General features: G+C 45.2%; 1 protein-coding gene across 1 annotated transcript in view; it reads left to right on the top strand.

The window, feature by feature from the left end:
* Nucleotides 1–15,963, top strand: part of TAPT1 (transmembrane anterior posterior transformation 1) — a 443,118-nt gene that overhangs the window by 405,568 nt on the left and 21,587 nt on the right. The window contains exon 13 of the mRNA XM_085642381.1: nucleotides 12,063–12,223. Coding sequence (XP_085498507.1) covers nucleotides 12,063–12,223 — 161 coding nt within the window. The remainder of the gene's footprint in view (nucleotides 1–12,062; nucleotides 12,224–15,963) is intronic.

A 15,963-nucleotide genomic window follows, 5' to 3' on the forward strand; every position in this document is an offset into this window, starting at 1 on the left:
AATTTTCCTCCTGTTTCGTGATCGAGCAGGCACATCGGTCCCTGGAGCTAAGTTGCCCCTGGCGCACCATCTCATCCAGTTATTGACAAAGTAATCCACTATAGCGACCAGGATCGTATCCTGCAAGATGCCTGCCATTCCAGAAGCCCGGTTGATGGTGCACAGCATAAGATTTTCTCAGACTATACTCGCCAGGTGCAGCTGGCCTGGAAATCCTATGATGAAGTCAAGGAGAAACTTCACTTCTTAAATTTGAAGAACATGCTGATGTTCCCAGCGCGTTCACAGGTCATTCATAACTCTAAAACTGTTTTCTTCAATACATCAGAAGCATCATGGGAGCGAGTGACGGAGCAGCGAGCTTTAGACACCACATCCGGTGCCGGGGTGGGTGGGGCTTGCCTACACTGAGGCCCTCCGAAGGCAGGGGAGGGCTTCCCACTCGCAGAAGGATATCGAGAAGGTGGGCCGCCAAGGGTCTTGGGTGGACTCTGTCTCTGAACTGGGAGGCTGGGGCCCGAGGTCGGGGCTGCCTGGCTCCCAGGGATTAGTGTCCTCACAGCGACTGTGTCCCCCCCCCCCCCCCCCCCCCGGTCTATCGCTCTCGATTTCTTGGGTGAAGCAGATCTTTGTCTATATGGGGATGCCACAGAGCTTCCCATCAACTAGCCCAAAACGGTTTTGGTCCCCCTGAAGGGGCTGCAAATTAAGGTGTAATAGTCTGTGTGGCTTACAGTGAGCTGACTGAGTTTTCTGTACCTTGGAATGTATGTGGCCTTAGAGCAAGGTCTGACTTGGAGCCTGAATATCCATCCTTTGTTGTCCAGCTCAACGACAGAACTCACCCGTTGAGCTAAGTTGCCTCTGAATATCTTGGGCCACACTGCTTTGTTTAAGATGATCGCTTTGCCCGGCTTGCTTTATATATTTTACAGAACTATCCCTTTTGACTGCCGCAGTTTTGGTGGCACCAGCTGCAGGCCAAAATTCTGGCCTTCTTATGGCTTAACCAACCTTCCTGCAGAGCTTATCGGAAAAGCAGTCCACATCCACATGGGATGGGGGGGCTAGGAATGGCGGATGAACGCCTTTATTACTGGGCGGCGCAGCTGGTGGTGGTCAATAAGTGGAGGATGGAGGGGACCCTCCATTTTGGTTCGAAGTAGCTGGGATGGGTCTGGACAGAATCAAAGGGTTGCTGTATGGCACTTTTATTCTATCTTCTCTCCCTGGGCCCACAAGGCTGGTTCTTGGGACCTGGTGCATGGCTTTAAAGTGGACTTGATGGGATCAAAAGATTACACTGGCGAAACCCTATGGGTAGGCTGCTGGTTGCATCATATCTCCTCCTTACAAGGGTTTGTTGGGTGGGACAGGATTGGGCTCTCCAGAGTGGGAGATGTCTGGCAGGAAGAACACCTCAGTCCTATCGGGTGCTGCAGGAAGAGTTATCCAACATAGATCTCATTTTGTTAGATACCTGCACCTGCACCACGTCCTGAAACAACATCACAGCTCATTGGGGAGAGTTCTTAAATGTAGTTCCCTGTAGTCCTAGATCCTTGAAGGTTCCATTGCAAAGAGAGGGATTACACAAATTTACAAATCTCTTACAGTACACTCCCCTGACCTGTTTCTGATTCTGTCTGACACCTGGGGATAGTCTAATGGTGAGGAATCTGAGGTTAGGTGGAGTATCCTCCTGAAAGAGTGTTACTAAACGTGAACGTAAGTAATTAATTATTTTCAGAGTTTTAAGATACTGTGACTTTGCGTAGCATCCTACTTCTCATGTGTGGAAGTCATAATTGTCTTTGCATTCTCCCAAACCAAATCCTTCCGTACTACTATGCACATTCTTGAAAACAGTATGCTGTGGTTAGCCTGCCGGACAGCTGCCCACTTCTATTAAGATTTAGAATTGGAAGAGACTTGGTCTAGACTGTACTAGTGGCATGCTTTGTTTTAAACTGACATTTCTCTGTTTGCAGAATCAAACTATCCTCGGCCAAAAACGATATACACTTGAAAATTATGTTCTCTCCAAGTCAAATAAGTACATATTTCTGAAAATATATTTCACTCCAGCTAATAACTAAAGTAACATATTTATCACTCTTTTGAACTTCTGATGCCTCAGAACAGACACCAAACCAAATGGCATCTTTTGGAATTTACAAGAACCAATGGGAGGTATGAATGCTGTGAGATCTGGTGACTCTTCTTAATCTGGTAATAAGTCAATGCATGGTATTAAAGAACCTTGCCTTAGCAGTAGTGCACAGAATCTCAGTTAGGTACAGTTAATTTATCAACTATATCCTATTTATTTTATCTTTTCAGGTCAACACATAACCATACCTCTCCACTAGCTTTTCCAGCAACTGCCATAGGCGCTAAATTCTTCCCATCAAGGGTCACTTTAAATGTGATGACTGTGTAGCTTGACAGTTCACTTTCAATACCCGCACAATTGAACAGGGCAGCGTGGGTTGCTCTTATTTCACAGAGATACACCATAGGCACTAAGCATTAGCTAGTTCCAACAGGTTCTGTTATCACTGGAGTTGCATTCCCTTTCAGGTTGATTTTATGAATGTAGTTCTGAAGACAACTAAGCTTCTTGCTAAAATTTTCCAGATAACAAGTTTGGAAATCTTCTCACCTACTCATCTCTTGATGCACATAGATCTGATGTTCAATTAAACACGGAGATCCAGATAAACCCTTTAGATCTCTCTGCTGTAGCCATCCATGGGTATTGTTTCCTTTAGTCGCCACATAAATGCCTTCTGCAAGTTGGCCTCTGTAATAAGTCAGAGCATGAAAATAACCAACCATTTTCATGGGTAGTCCCTAGTTCCCATCCCTCCCCCCCAACACCCCTTCCCCCGGTCTAATACCCATCTTCTGTAACACCACTCAGTTTTCAAAATGTACCTTCAAAATTGTTGTACATACAATATTGAACTTGGAGCATGACCCAGACAACATAGGTATTCCTCTGTCATTAACTTTTACTAGGTCATATGTTCTTCTCCCACCATCAAAACTATTTCTTCACAAATTTCCTTCACTTACAATGTTACTACCAGATCCATAGCATTTTGAGAAGTGTCCTTTTTTCTTGCCCCTATTTCATGGAACCTTTAGTGCAGGAGAATCCTTGCACAATGCTAAATGCTCAGGGTTCCCACATCTTAAACAAGAGCCTTTCAGTTCTCTTAACTTTACTACTACTTTTTTTCTCTTCTGCATTGACATCTCTACTGCCTCCGGTATTCTTCAACTCCGCCACACAGGACATCATATGTTCAGCACGTTTAGCCATGATGACTACATCATGCAAAGTGGGATCTTTCTTCGACCATATTTCTTTTTTTCTTTTGTCTAATTTACAACACAAAACAAATTGGTCTCTAATTCTTTCTACGCCTAGCTTCAACTAACTCTACAAAATTACTAAAAGCACGTTTCTGAGTGAAGTGATCAAATCCTCTGATCATTGGATACATTTGCCAAAATGATAGCGTTCTAATGTGGTACATTTTCTAGGTAGGTAATGTTTGACCATTTTTTTTTTTTTTTAAGAATACATTCATTTTTATTTAGGCCATTGACATCTTCAGGATGATAGGCTGAGAGATATCGAACACTTCCTCTCCTTCTGCACTTAGATAAGTTTGTAGAGCTAAATTTCTTTTAGAACCCAGATAAAGTTTCCAGGGGTATATTTGCCTGTATTACACTGGCACAAAGGCCGCTACCAAGAGGACTTCTTGCCCAAAGCTGAGTAATTGGAATGTACCGTGGATTATGCGTTCTAGTGATGTTACAATGCTTAACCTTGATGAACCACAATGCAACAATTTCAGTTGGTGTAATGTTGATGGGGCGGTTCCTCAATGAATGTTACTGTGTTGTTTTTGTTCCAGTGATGAAACAACACTACATTGTTTAGCCATAGTGTGCTAATTGCAGTTGATGAAGAAGAGGTGGTTCCTTACTGAATAAGTTGTTCCAGATTGTTTGCATTCCAAGTGTGAAATTATGCACAACCTTTAGTGAAACACAGAGAGACAAATCCGGTTGGCAAAAAATGGAGGAAGCAACTTCATACATTAAGTACATTGTAGGTATGACTGTGTCACAATTAGGGCTGTGACTATACTGGTTGCCAGGGGTTGAATGCGTTCACTTGACCGTTAATTAGAAAGGACAATTTGCCTCTGTGATGTGTGTACAATGGTCCAAATGTACTGCCTGTCAGACTTAATTACTGTTTGCAAGAAGGTTATGTTGAGATGCGACTATCAGCATCAAATCACTGCCAGTGTAAAAAAGAAGATACACTACTGAGTAGGTACATGGCCACGTTATTAAAACCTCATCTACCAGTCCCTGCTGGAATCCTTCTCTTATAACACTTTAGCAACTCAAGCAGTAGACTAGAGTACAACTCAGTGCCCAAGATAATACACTATTTTACATCTTAAACGAGGAATGACCATGTGTAACCCTGCATGAGAATAATGGCACACAAAAGATTAGGAACTAAAATCAGATTTCACCGACGGTGAAACATTTTAAAGAAGCAAAGCACAAAATATTCAAATAAAATTCCAAGAGGTGAATCTTTATCAGGTTTGTTAATGATGTGATAACAATATATTACTGCAAAGGGAGAACTGATGGATTCTATGCTTGATTCAGTGGCTCCTAAGACCGTTAAAGGAAAATTGGTTTGGGAGACATAAGAAGTGTTACGAAGTATTTGATTCTCAAATTGGAATGTTGATATAATGGATTATAATGAACTGTTCATTTATGAAAGAGGGCACCAACTCACTTCAGTTTGACTAAGTGAGGCTTTCCAAACCTGCGGGGTAGAAGGGTTCAGCGTTTCCTCCCAGGTTGGCGATCCATCATGTCCCACAGATGAGCTAATCCCTATTCCGGACAACTCACTAAGTTTCAAAACCATTTTCAGATTTTTTTCTTGGATTCTTTTTCTATAACATATGTAGGCAAATTGCAAGGACCTATGGGTCCAATGAAGTGCCTAGCTAATTTAGACATAATAAAAGGATAATGCATATTCCATTGCTCAGCCAGCTATTGGTGAGCGTAGTCTGCTCAGATACTACCTCTAGATCTGACAAGAGGAGGCACAGGACATGTTGGGAGAGGTATTATGATGCAGTTTACATTTGAAAGGGAAGCAATCCATTTGTAAAGTTGTTGTCACTGGGTTCTTATCTCCGGTGGTTTCATGACTACTTTTGCAAATTCATTGCATGTGATTCATGATCAGAAGCGATGAGGAAAAACAAGGAGCTACACACAGTTATCCTCCTTATCAGACCTGAAACTGCATGGGGATACAGACATAACTGTTCAGTAGGCAGAGGAGTAAAAGAGGAAAGAAAGGGTTCACCCAGTACAAACCCACCCACTAAAAGTCTTTCTCACCTCCAACTCAGTCACTTTCATTTCACTCCTTATCTATGAAAATCTCTTCCTCCGTGTTGCTCATGTAATGGAGTTAAGTAAATCACCGTCTCAAGTTTGAGCAAAAACTGAATGGTGAATATGCTCTGAGGGAACTCGTATACACCGGCCTCTGAAATGGGCAGTCTGGGAAGAGAGAGCCGTACAAATCTCATGTCTTAGAAAACAAAATCAAACAATCAAAGTTCCTGCGTCACATTACTACAAATTTCGATTAAAACTGGGATAGCAGAGCTGCTGGTTGGACTACTTTTTGCAAGGAAATTAAAACCAGTATTTTCCATAAAAAAAAAAACATTGGCAAACGTAATACTTCTGTTGTTGGCTGCCTAACTTTGGCTTTGCAAAAGTTTGCAAATGTTTTTTTTTGTGTGTGAAAACGTACAAGGGGCGTTCCTTTTGTGTGTAAGTGCACATTGAACAAGAGCAGAATGCCATCATTGAAATAGTTAAGACTATGGCTGAAGTGGGCTGAACCTATGCCGTGTGCTGTGGTGAACAGAACAAAAATGTAAATGACAGACCAATGGATGAAAAGAGCTGGCTAAAAGACCCTATTAGTAGATTATATATATAATTTTATTTCAATCAAAAGGTCTTGGCTGACGCCAGACCTAATTTAGCTCGTTCCATGTTATAGTCTGATAGTTATCTGCCAGGGAAGAGAGATCGTGGTTGCATCTGCATGTTTCCAAGGCCCTGAAAATGAGACTTGGGATCTTTGCATGTTTTTGTGCTGTAAATATCTTATGTTATTGGAGCTTTTAAAGCGCACTTCTACCCAAGGGTGATTTGGCGCGGAGTACTGTCTCACTGGTTCCATAGGTATAATGGCTTATTCAGAGAATAAAGAGGTACAAAAGGGGGTGGTGATGGACGGTGCATCAGAAACAATCAAACACTCACACCCAGTCAAGATATCTGGGTTTAATCCATCACCGTTCTTTAGCCCACTCTGCCACCTCAGTTCAGACATGGCCATATGCAAATCAGTCTGACCCTGTGCCTCATGGGAACAGTCCAGCCCGAACTGCCAAGCCATGCCTTCCCTGGACCGGAAAAAAGCTTCCTAGGACCGGTTTCTGGCATTTCAGCCATCTTCAGCCAGGCTTGCTTGAATCCAGTGGCAAAGTGAGCAAGGGACTCAACGTCTGAGCATACCATGCCAACTTATGGCGAACAAAGCGGTACAAAAGAATAGCCATGTTGTCAACCCCTTCCTGAAGGAGAGGAGCTCGGTGGCTTTCCTAAGATGCCCTGGCAAGTTGTACCAGGCTTTCGCGGCCCAAAATGAAATGCTGCTGCCGCCTCAGTTGGCTTTTTTTACTCTGGGAACAGTCACTAAAAACCGTACATAGCGCTTTAAATTGTGCACGTTTAGCTACTGGGAGCCAATGCAGTTGACAAAGTCCATGTCTGACTGAGACAAACCTTGGTGTGCCCATTAGCAGCCTAGCCGCCGCATTTGGCACTAGCTGGAGTCTGTAGAGATGTTTTTTTTTAATGCCCAGGTACAGACTGTTACAATAATCCAGCCGTGACAAAATGAGGGCTGAGACGGGAGTCCTAAATCAGTCCTCTGGTAGGACATTTTTTATTTTTCCCAAGATTCTAAGAAGGAATAATCTCGACTAAACAACTCCACTGACCTGATCTCCAAAGGCAAGTTTATTGTCCATAATAACTCCCTGGTTCTTGGCTTTGGCCGTGGGAGCTGGAGGCTTGCCCATTTCTTCAGGCCACAGGTCCGGTGTCCAGAGGTTGGGGTTATTTCCAAATATAATGACCTTGGTTTTGCCTGCTTTAAGTTTCAGGCAATTGGAGGCCATCCAGCCAGATATGTCTTTCAGACAGTCATGGCATCTCGAAGCCATTTCCGTTTCTTTACCTCGTTGTACGGACACCACAATTTGTGTATTGTCCGCATAGGATGTAAGTTGAAACCCGAAGGATCTTATCAATGCTTCCAGCTGACTGACATATATATCGAAAAGCGTGGGGCTGAGCGAGGCCCCCTAAGGCATCCCACACGGGAGGGAAAAGGGCTTAGATCTTTCCCTCCCCAGATCCACTGTTTGTGTTCTATCGGCCAGAAATTATTTCAGGGGGCTCCAGGCCCTGCCTTCAATAATCGGTCCATCAAAACCTCATGATGGACCATATCGAAGGCCACTGACAAATCCAGCATAATCAGAATCACCGTAACTTTCTGATCCACCGCTTCTCTAACCTCCTCAGTGGCTTTAATAAGAGCTAGCTCCGTGCGGAGTCCTGTACGAAAGCCAAACTCTGTGGGGGCCTAGTGCGTTGGTGTTCTGAAAAAACGTGCTAAGTTGCACATTGATGGACTTCTCTATCATTTTGGCCGGCAGCGGAAGTCGTGATATGGGTCTGTAGTAGTTAGGATCATTTTTGTCCAAATTCGTTTTTTTATCAGCTGAAGTATTGAGGCTGATTTCTAGGTTTTAGGGTATTGACCTGACTCAATGATGGTGTTGAACAATGGCGTAAGGGTAGAAGTGATGACCTCTGGGATGCTTTTGATTACTGACACTGGACAGGGGCCCAGGGGAGACCCAGACCGAGACACCAACAAAAGTTTAATTACCTCCTGAGTCTCAAGTGGTTTAAAACCCTCTAGCATATGTGGGGAGGTAGTGGTCACCGACATAAGGTTGACTGCCACATCGCTCAACTCTCCTTGAGGGTTGATGAAAGAGGAGAAGATAACTTCCACCTTGTTGAGAAAGAAGGAGGCTAACGATTCACACAGAGCTGAGCTACTGTGAATATTTGATTTAGCGGGGTTCGTAAGATTGGTAATAGTTCTGAACAATTCTTTAGAAGAGGATTTGGCCTCTTTTATCCGCTCTGCGAAATATAGGTTTTTTTGATTTTTGATAGGAGTAACTTTTTATAGATAGAGAGGCTTTCTTTATAAGCTTCTTTATTTCTAATATTGTACCCTTCCCTCCATATCCTCTCCAGCCTCTTGCAGTCTGATTTGTGCTTTTGCAGGTTCGCAGAGAACCAAGGTGCTGATGGCTGGGCTCGCTTAGGGGTAAACAATTTAGTCGGAGCAAATTTACCACATCCGGTCTCGATCCATCTCGAGTAAGCCGCCGTGGCCTCTTCCACATTCGTTGGAAGATTTCCCTATGTCAGTGCTATCAATATTTTTCCAGGCCCGAATAACTATGTTCTCCTTGGGCTTAGATTTAAATCGATTGTGTGGTGCCCGTGAAGGAGTAAAAATGATGGCCGCATGATACGTTCAAGGGAGTGACAGTAGCTCCGACAGAGAGAGGCTAGTGTTGTTAGTAAATATACCAGCTAAGGTATGACCCGCAATGTGTGTAGGGCCATCTACCCGTTGCTCGAGATTCCCTCCGTTCATTATTTGCTTCAATTTCATATTGTCCAGAATTGCATAATCCTCCAAATGAAAATTGAAGTCCCCATTGATTGGGAAGGAGTTTGCACACAGACCTTCCGCCAAAAGAGTGCCAATAGAGTCAAGGAAAGCACCTCTGGGACCCGGAGGGCAGTAGATAAGCATAGCTTTGAAGGTATCCTGGGGGGAAAGTTGTACGCTCAGTGACATGGCTTCACACGTTGGATTAAAAGCTATCGAGAATGTGGGCTCCAGGCTGTTATGATAAATAACTGCCAGCCCTCCACCCCTTCTTAACGGTCTATCCAACGTGTGGCACAAAAAGTCAGTGGGCGAAACTTTGACGATGTCAGGTCCTGAGTAATTATCCGTCCAAGCCTCCATTATAAATGCCATCATGATGTTATTTTCTTCAATAAAAAGGCAGCATTCCATGCAGTGTTTAATCAAAGACCTTGCATTTAAGAGCAGACATTTAATAGGTGCAGCATCACAGTTCTTGTTTGAGCCACCTGACTGCTTCAGCGAATAATTACTAGGCCGGGCCATAACTTGTGGGAGGGGCCGATGACAGTTTGTACAGGCTGCTGCAAGGTCTCCCGGCATACTACTGGGCAAGAATCTTGGACAGCACGCCTTCCCACCCTCCGGGTCCAGGCTCCTAAGGACGTCTCTGGAATATGTCAGTGAATCTGGTCGATAAGGGCAAGAGGGACTGGCCCTGAGCCCAGTCCGAGCGCAGACGGGCGCAGACGGGATTGCCTTAGGCACACTTGCGGCGCGTCGGCTGAGCGGTCGCACCAGCGTGCGTCTTATGTAGCTGTCGAGAGGACTAACCCGCCCCTCCAATGGCTGCTGAATTCCCGCCCCCTGTTCCAGCAATCAAGCAAGTAGCGTCCGCAAGCGGTAACGGGAAGCCCAAGGTGCCCAGTGCCTTAAGAACAAAGTGTAATATCAGGTGAGATTCTAAAATGGCAATAACAAGTTTCAAAACACAGTCTTAAAAACAAGTCCTGGTGGGTATTGAAACACAACCCGTGTAACCGGGAAGCTTGCTGGGGTCCCATCACCTAAACAGTTTCATGTGATTGTGATAGTGCAGCTATAGGTCTAGGACACAGGCAGTCCAATCCATTTGCTGCCTCAGCAGAGAACGGGGATGTATTGTCTGACAACAGAAGGACGTCTGTTGAAGCAAGTGGTGGCTCACTCCAGTAGTAGCTTGATGTTTTAAATCAAACATATGGACCCGAGTAGAGGAAGAAAAATGATCAGAGCAGCAACATCGGGGGTTTGTGGAACATAAAGAGTGCCTTTTATGAACCTGTGAAGCCTAATCAGAACAGGCCTTTATATAGGGAAGGGAGTTGGCTAGGGATGACCCAGCTGGGGGCCCAGTTCAGAGATCTGGCACGACGACTACCCCCCCCCCCCCCCCCACACACACACACACACACACACACACATGCCTCCCCTGTCTGGGGTTGTTAACCACGTAACTGCCCCCTTCCTGCAGAACATAGTAGAGGCATTAAGACGATCCTAAGCTGGGCTATTATGAAATTAGCGTGAGACTGAGATTGGTTTTCTTGTATTCATTGACCATTTTGACACCATTCTTCAGTCCCTAATCTAAGGTGAAGTTGCCCAGGTCTTGTTCTGCAGCTGAACCATGCTGCCTGAGTTATTCCTTCCAGCCTTGCTGTTTGGGGGGAGGTCTCACGAGGTATCTCTGGATGTCTGTTATCTGTGTTGTGTGCGAAGGTATTAATGGGTGTGTTGGAGTTTATATGTTCACTTGCTGGTTTTATTGATGTCTAAACAGGAAGATGGGTATTGACCGAGGTTGCGTGAGAAAGCATATGCATGTTGATGTTGGATTCATGGATGTGTGTGTGTATTCTGGTAGCTGTTTACTGGTAGTGTGTCTGACATTCTCCATGGGTGGCTGACGTTAGGAGCGGTTTACTGAAAATGTCTGTGTGAGTAGCTGATGGCATACTTGAATATAATTTGTGTGTGACTTTCAAACCCACCCCTCATAGATGTAACGGCTTAGTTTAGATGATGATGGTAAATATACCTCAAAATGGTGGGAGCTCAACGCAGATCAGTATTGCATATCAGCCTGGAAATGGCACACAAGTGTCTCTGATGTGCAGTCCTTAAATTCAGCATGTCAAAGGCTCTAATGTGGGTAGTGGCCAAATTATACGTACTATTTTATTTCCAGAACACTCATATGGTCGCACAGACAACCACAATGGGTGAGTGGAACTGCAGTTATTCTAGCCGCATTCGGAAAATCTATCAGACCATCAGCTTTAAAGGTGTTGATCTCTTAATCCTGTCTACTGGTACATCGGCCCCATTTACATTTTACATTTACTCACTCCCAGAAAGACACAGTTGTAAGCAAGCTCTTGTAATTTCTGAATTCTTACACTATTCCTACAACACACCTTGTTTCTACCACAAGCCACCACATTTCTCAGAATCTTATCTTGGACAAGACCAGACTCTTGGCTGTGTCTTGCTTATCATTTTAAATATCTGAATCGGTCCCTCTAGCAGGGTGCGTGAATACAGATAGGTTGATTATGTGAGTGATTATGAGTCCTCAGTGTTTCTGAGAATAGCGGTGCAAGAGTGTAACTGAGTGTATGTGGACTTCTTCGGGAGTGTGCAGCTCTTAAGATTTGCATGGATTGCAGAGTGATGGGGAAAATTCTGAACATGCACAATGGTAATACATTTTGACAAACTATAAGCATTCTTGAGTCGATCAAACTCATGCCTGTGTAAAACCTGCTCTAGCATAATGACTACTAGCCTTTACATATTGTAGGCATTGAAGATAACCATCCCTACAGTCATTCTTGTATTGTCATAATGGTAGTCGAGTTTCTTGGCATTGTGCCAAACCCTGGTGTGATGTTTGCATACTATTAGTATGTTTTTTGAATGTATTACAGTCAGGTCTCTACATACACCCTCCCATGCTCTCACTCGTTTATCCCTCTTTCCCCAAACTCCTCCATCCATCTATTGACTTCATCTCACATTCACCTTATTAACCATCCAACTACCACACACTGGACATGTCTCCAATTTCCTTTACCAGAGTGTCTAATACACTTATTTCCTCTTTATTTAGACTTATAACACTTAAGGTCCTTAACAGCATTGTGTTGCTTGGCAAATCCTGTAAATATGTAAAAGAAGCAAACATGGAAGAAAAGTTGTTCCAGCCTCCTCCAGCCTGCACCCCATTGAAGCCTCTCAGTAAACCCCAGAGCAAATTCAAATCAACTCAAGGTAACGTGTGATATGTGTTACTAATGTTACAAGAAGTGAATTCAGACACATTTATGCTACTTTGGGATGATATTTGCCTTCTCAATGCAGTTTATACTACAATATATGCTGTTTAGAGTAGATTTTGGGCTGTGAGGTTCTCTTGCAGCTTAGTATGTAAAATGTGTTTTCTGTTTATTTGGTAGTTTTATATGTAAATCCATTTTTAAGCAGGGTGCATAAAATCTATTTCAGGTAAATCCTGTCTTATTTGGAGACATTACATGTAAAAGAAAAAAAACAGTATGACAATAACCAAAGGAAAAAAATAGATTTTGCCAAGTTGCCTCAAATCAGTCTGCATACCTCTAAAGCATGGTCAGAGATGTTTAGTATTGTCTTCTTTTGCTTTGACATCTTTGCAAAACACTTAGAACTATGCCACAAAAACTGTTCTATATTGAATGTATTCTGCGAATCACCAAACCTCTTGCGACTCAAGCCAGTTTAAAAATGGTGAAATACAACAAAATCAAATGTTATCATATTCTATGTTAAATAAGGATGGCTTAATTCCTGCACTCCTGTGTTGTCAAGTTAATTTGACCGATGGAGATCTTTTTTACCTGCTTTGAAATGGAGTGGCAATGCAGTTGGATTTATATGTGATCAGCCTTTTCTGTACAATCTGGCAGTTCTCCATGTAAATGAGAGACAAGATAATGAACACTGCTTATCACTCTGAAGTTGCTTGCAGATAGTTGAACAAATGAATCAGTATAATGTAATAACATTTTATAGCAGTCCCCCCCCCCGTCCCCCACCTCCCCGCAACACTTCGAAGTATTATGTTTGAAAGGCAGCTACATTTGTATCTTACATCTCCAGAATGCAAACTCCCGAATACATGTCTACATGTGGACCTCATGAACATAATAGGACATAAGGAACGAAGTGCATTTACCAGATTTGTCTAGTGGTATAAAGTTTATACCTACTTGATATAAAGAATTAAATGAGGTACTGAGGGCATGGCAGCTCCAGAAACCTTTCCTTTGAGCAATGTTGCAGTTTTTGTTGCCACTATAAGGTTACTATGATGAAGGGAAGATAAATAAATAATCCTACAAGATGAATTGCTCTTCTTGTCTAAATTCTAAGATGTTCTTAGAAACAATGATGCAGAAATTCAATTCAAGCACTTTTGCATGAGTTGATTTCAATCCAACACTCAAAACAGCTCGCCTGATATGAAGCTGAAGACCCTAGAAGGTGTTGATATCAACGTGAAGAATGAAGCAGTCTTGCAGAGCGCAACAGCTGCTCCCGAAAAAGCGCCCCGGTGCTTGGAGTGGTAGCAAGAGGTTTAAAGATCGAAAAAATGTGTTTTTATCTTTTTCTTAAATATGTCCACAGTAGGTGTCTCCCTTAGGGAAGGCAATCCCATGGCTTGGCCTCCAATGAGGAAAAGCAGCAAACACCCTTCCTAATCATGAAGACCTTGGGAATTTTCAGAAGGCCTAAAGTAGCTGAGCACAGTACGTGTGTGGGGGTATATAATCTTAAAATGCTTATGGACGTAGGCCGGTCTCTTAGTGCGAAAGGCCATGAATGTAAGGTGCAGGGGTCAAAGAGTTTTCTTCTCAACAAGAGCTAGTGTACCTTCCTCAACATGTGGCTCACCGAGTGTCTGTGTGCTAGATTGAAAATGAGCCTCATTGCAGCATTCTGCAGGCTGGAGCTCCCAGGAAAGGAGCATTGGAATAATCCAACCTGGAGGTAACCAGAGCATGAACCTATTTTAAATCCCTGGACTGAATATGTGACCCCTTGACAAATAAATTCCTTACTGCATTTGACTGGTGTCTTTACTGCCTTGAGGAAGAGCGATAGCCACCTTCCCATACTCACATTCGAAAGACTTGGAAGCAAAAGACAGAGATTCTTATGGACAAGGAGATGTTCTGTTTTGCAAACTGTTTATTTCAGACCTGGCTTGTCTTTCCTGCATCCATTGCCTAATACCTTTTGCTATGCCGGATATGTAAGGTCCAGACAGCAGTAATCAAATATGCTTACCTACTGTGAGTGCATGAAAAGCCATGCAAGTGAGAATGGGGATCCTTTAAACATCTGTTAATAAGCAGGCAGTCTTGAAGTTGCATTTCATATCTGAAAGAAACACGTTACCTTAGAATATCCCCAAGTGTCAGGCTGGATCCGTAAAGCTTTTTCGTCAGCTGTACCCCTGCGCGTCGGTAGGCATCGTCTGCGGCTCCACGTCCGTCGTCGGCGTCGTGAACGCCTGGATGACGTCGTCGGAGTACTTAGACGCCACCCTCACGCGCTGACGTCAGTTCTACTTCTTTCCGCGCCAGCAAGCGCAGATCCGGGAAGAGTGTACCCTTAGTCATTTTTTTGACTAACTTTTTGGACATTTTTGTCTATCTATTTCGAGTCGACTTCAACTCCTGGTGCCGGTAGGGATGCCCGGGTTCAAGCCGTGTGAAGTCTGTCACCGACTGATGTCGGTTACCGACCCCCACCATCGGTGTCTCTACTGTCTTGGGGCCGACCACGATGACAAGTCGTGCCCCGACTGCCGGGCCTTGACGTCGAAAGGGAGCGGTCCCGCAAGTTCCTCGAGATCCGGCAGTCGGCTCCGTGCCGCTTGAGGTCCCAGTCGAGGAGGAGGTCGAGGGACCGGTCGCGGAGCCGCAGCCATCACCGCTCGTCGGGATCCAAGTCCTCGCACTTAGGTAAGTTGAGGCATAGCAAAAAGAAGTTGAAGAAGCGGCATCGCTCTTCGTACTCCCCGCGCCGGTTGCCGAGGGTTCAGGTGGCACCACCCACGCGGCTCCGCCGGAGTCGCATCCTGCCCCACACACACCGGTCCCTGGGCTTCATGCGACTCCGGGCGAGATTCGAGACTTCCTTGTGGCCATGAGGACTCTCTTCCCGCCGTCGAGGCCTGCCGGCGCGCATCCGGGCCCCGCAGGTCCGACTGGGGGTCCTAGCGAGCTGGCGGCTTCGGCCCCGGCGCCGTCGTCTACTTCGGTCCCGATGCCGCATGCCCCTGTGGGATCCAGGCCTGGATCCCGGTCGACATCAGTTGACCTCACGACTCCTCCGCTGGTGCCGACCCCCATGGTGTCACTCCCGGCGCAGTCCCCGGACGCCGCCGCCCCCGGTTTCAGCCCCGGTCCGGGTCGGAGCGGCGTCGCTCGGCGCAGTCTCTGGCGTCGATAGTTGGTGAATTCACCTATGACCCTTCTCCGTCATTTCTGCCTGTTTATCAGGACACAGATGAAGGGGAGGACTCGGATGGGTCTGAGGACCCTCTGGCACAGCAGTGCCAGTTAAGTCAGGACTGGGCAGATGAGCTGGGGGACGCCAGTGGTCTAGACACTTCGCCTGACACTGGTTTCATCTCTTCTCCTTCCGTGGCTACAGAGGAGGGTGCTGCTTATGCTGTGGTGCTGCGCAGGGCGGCCCAGGCCTTGCGCCTGAAGCTCCCTGCACCGGCCGTGCGGACTAGCCTCCTCACTGAGGTGCTTCAACCACCACTAAGCTCTTCGGAGCCTCTGCTGCAGTTTAATGAGGCCCTCACTAACATTCTGATGGGCACTTGGTCCAAGCCCTCCATAGTCTCTCCTGTGGATCGGAACGTGGCCGGCGCCACTGCCCAGCTCCGGGCGACCCCTGCTTTCTGTCCGTATACCCCACCCCCGAGAGTCTGGTTATCCAGGCCTCCACGTCCC

This window comes from Triturus cristatus, chromosome 2_2 (genome assembly GCF_964204655.1).
Source record: "Triturus cristatus chromosome 2_2, aTriCri1.1, whole genome shotgun sequence".
Taxonomy (NCBI): domain Eukaryota; kingdom Metazoa; phylum Chordata; class Amphibia; order Caudata; family Salamandridae; genus Triturus; species Triturus cristatus.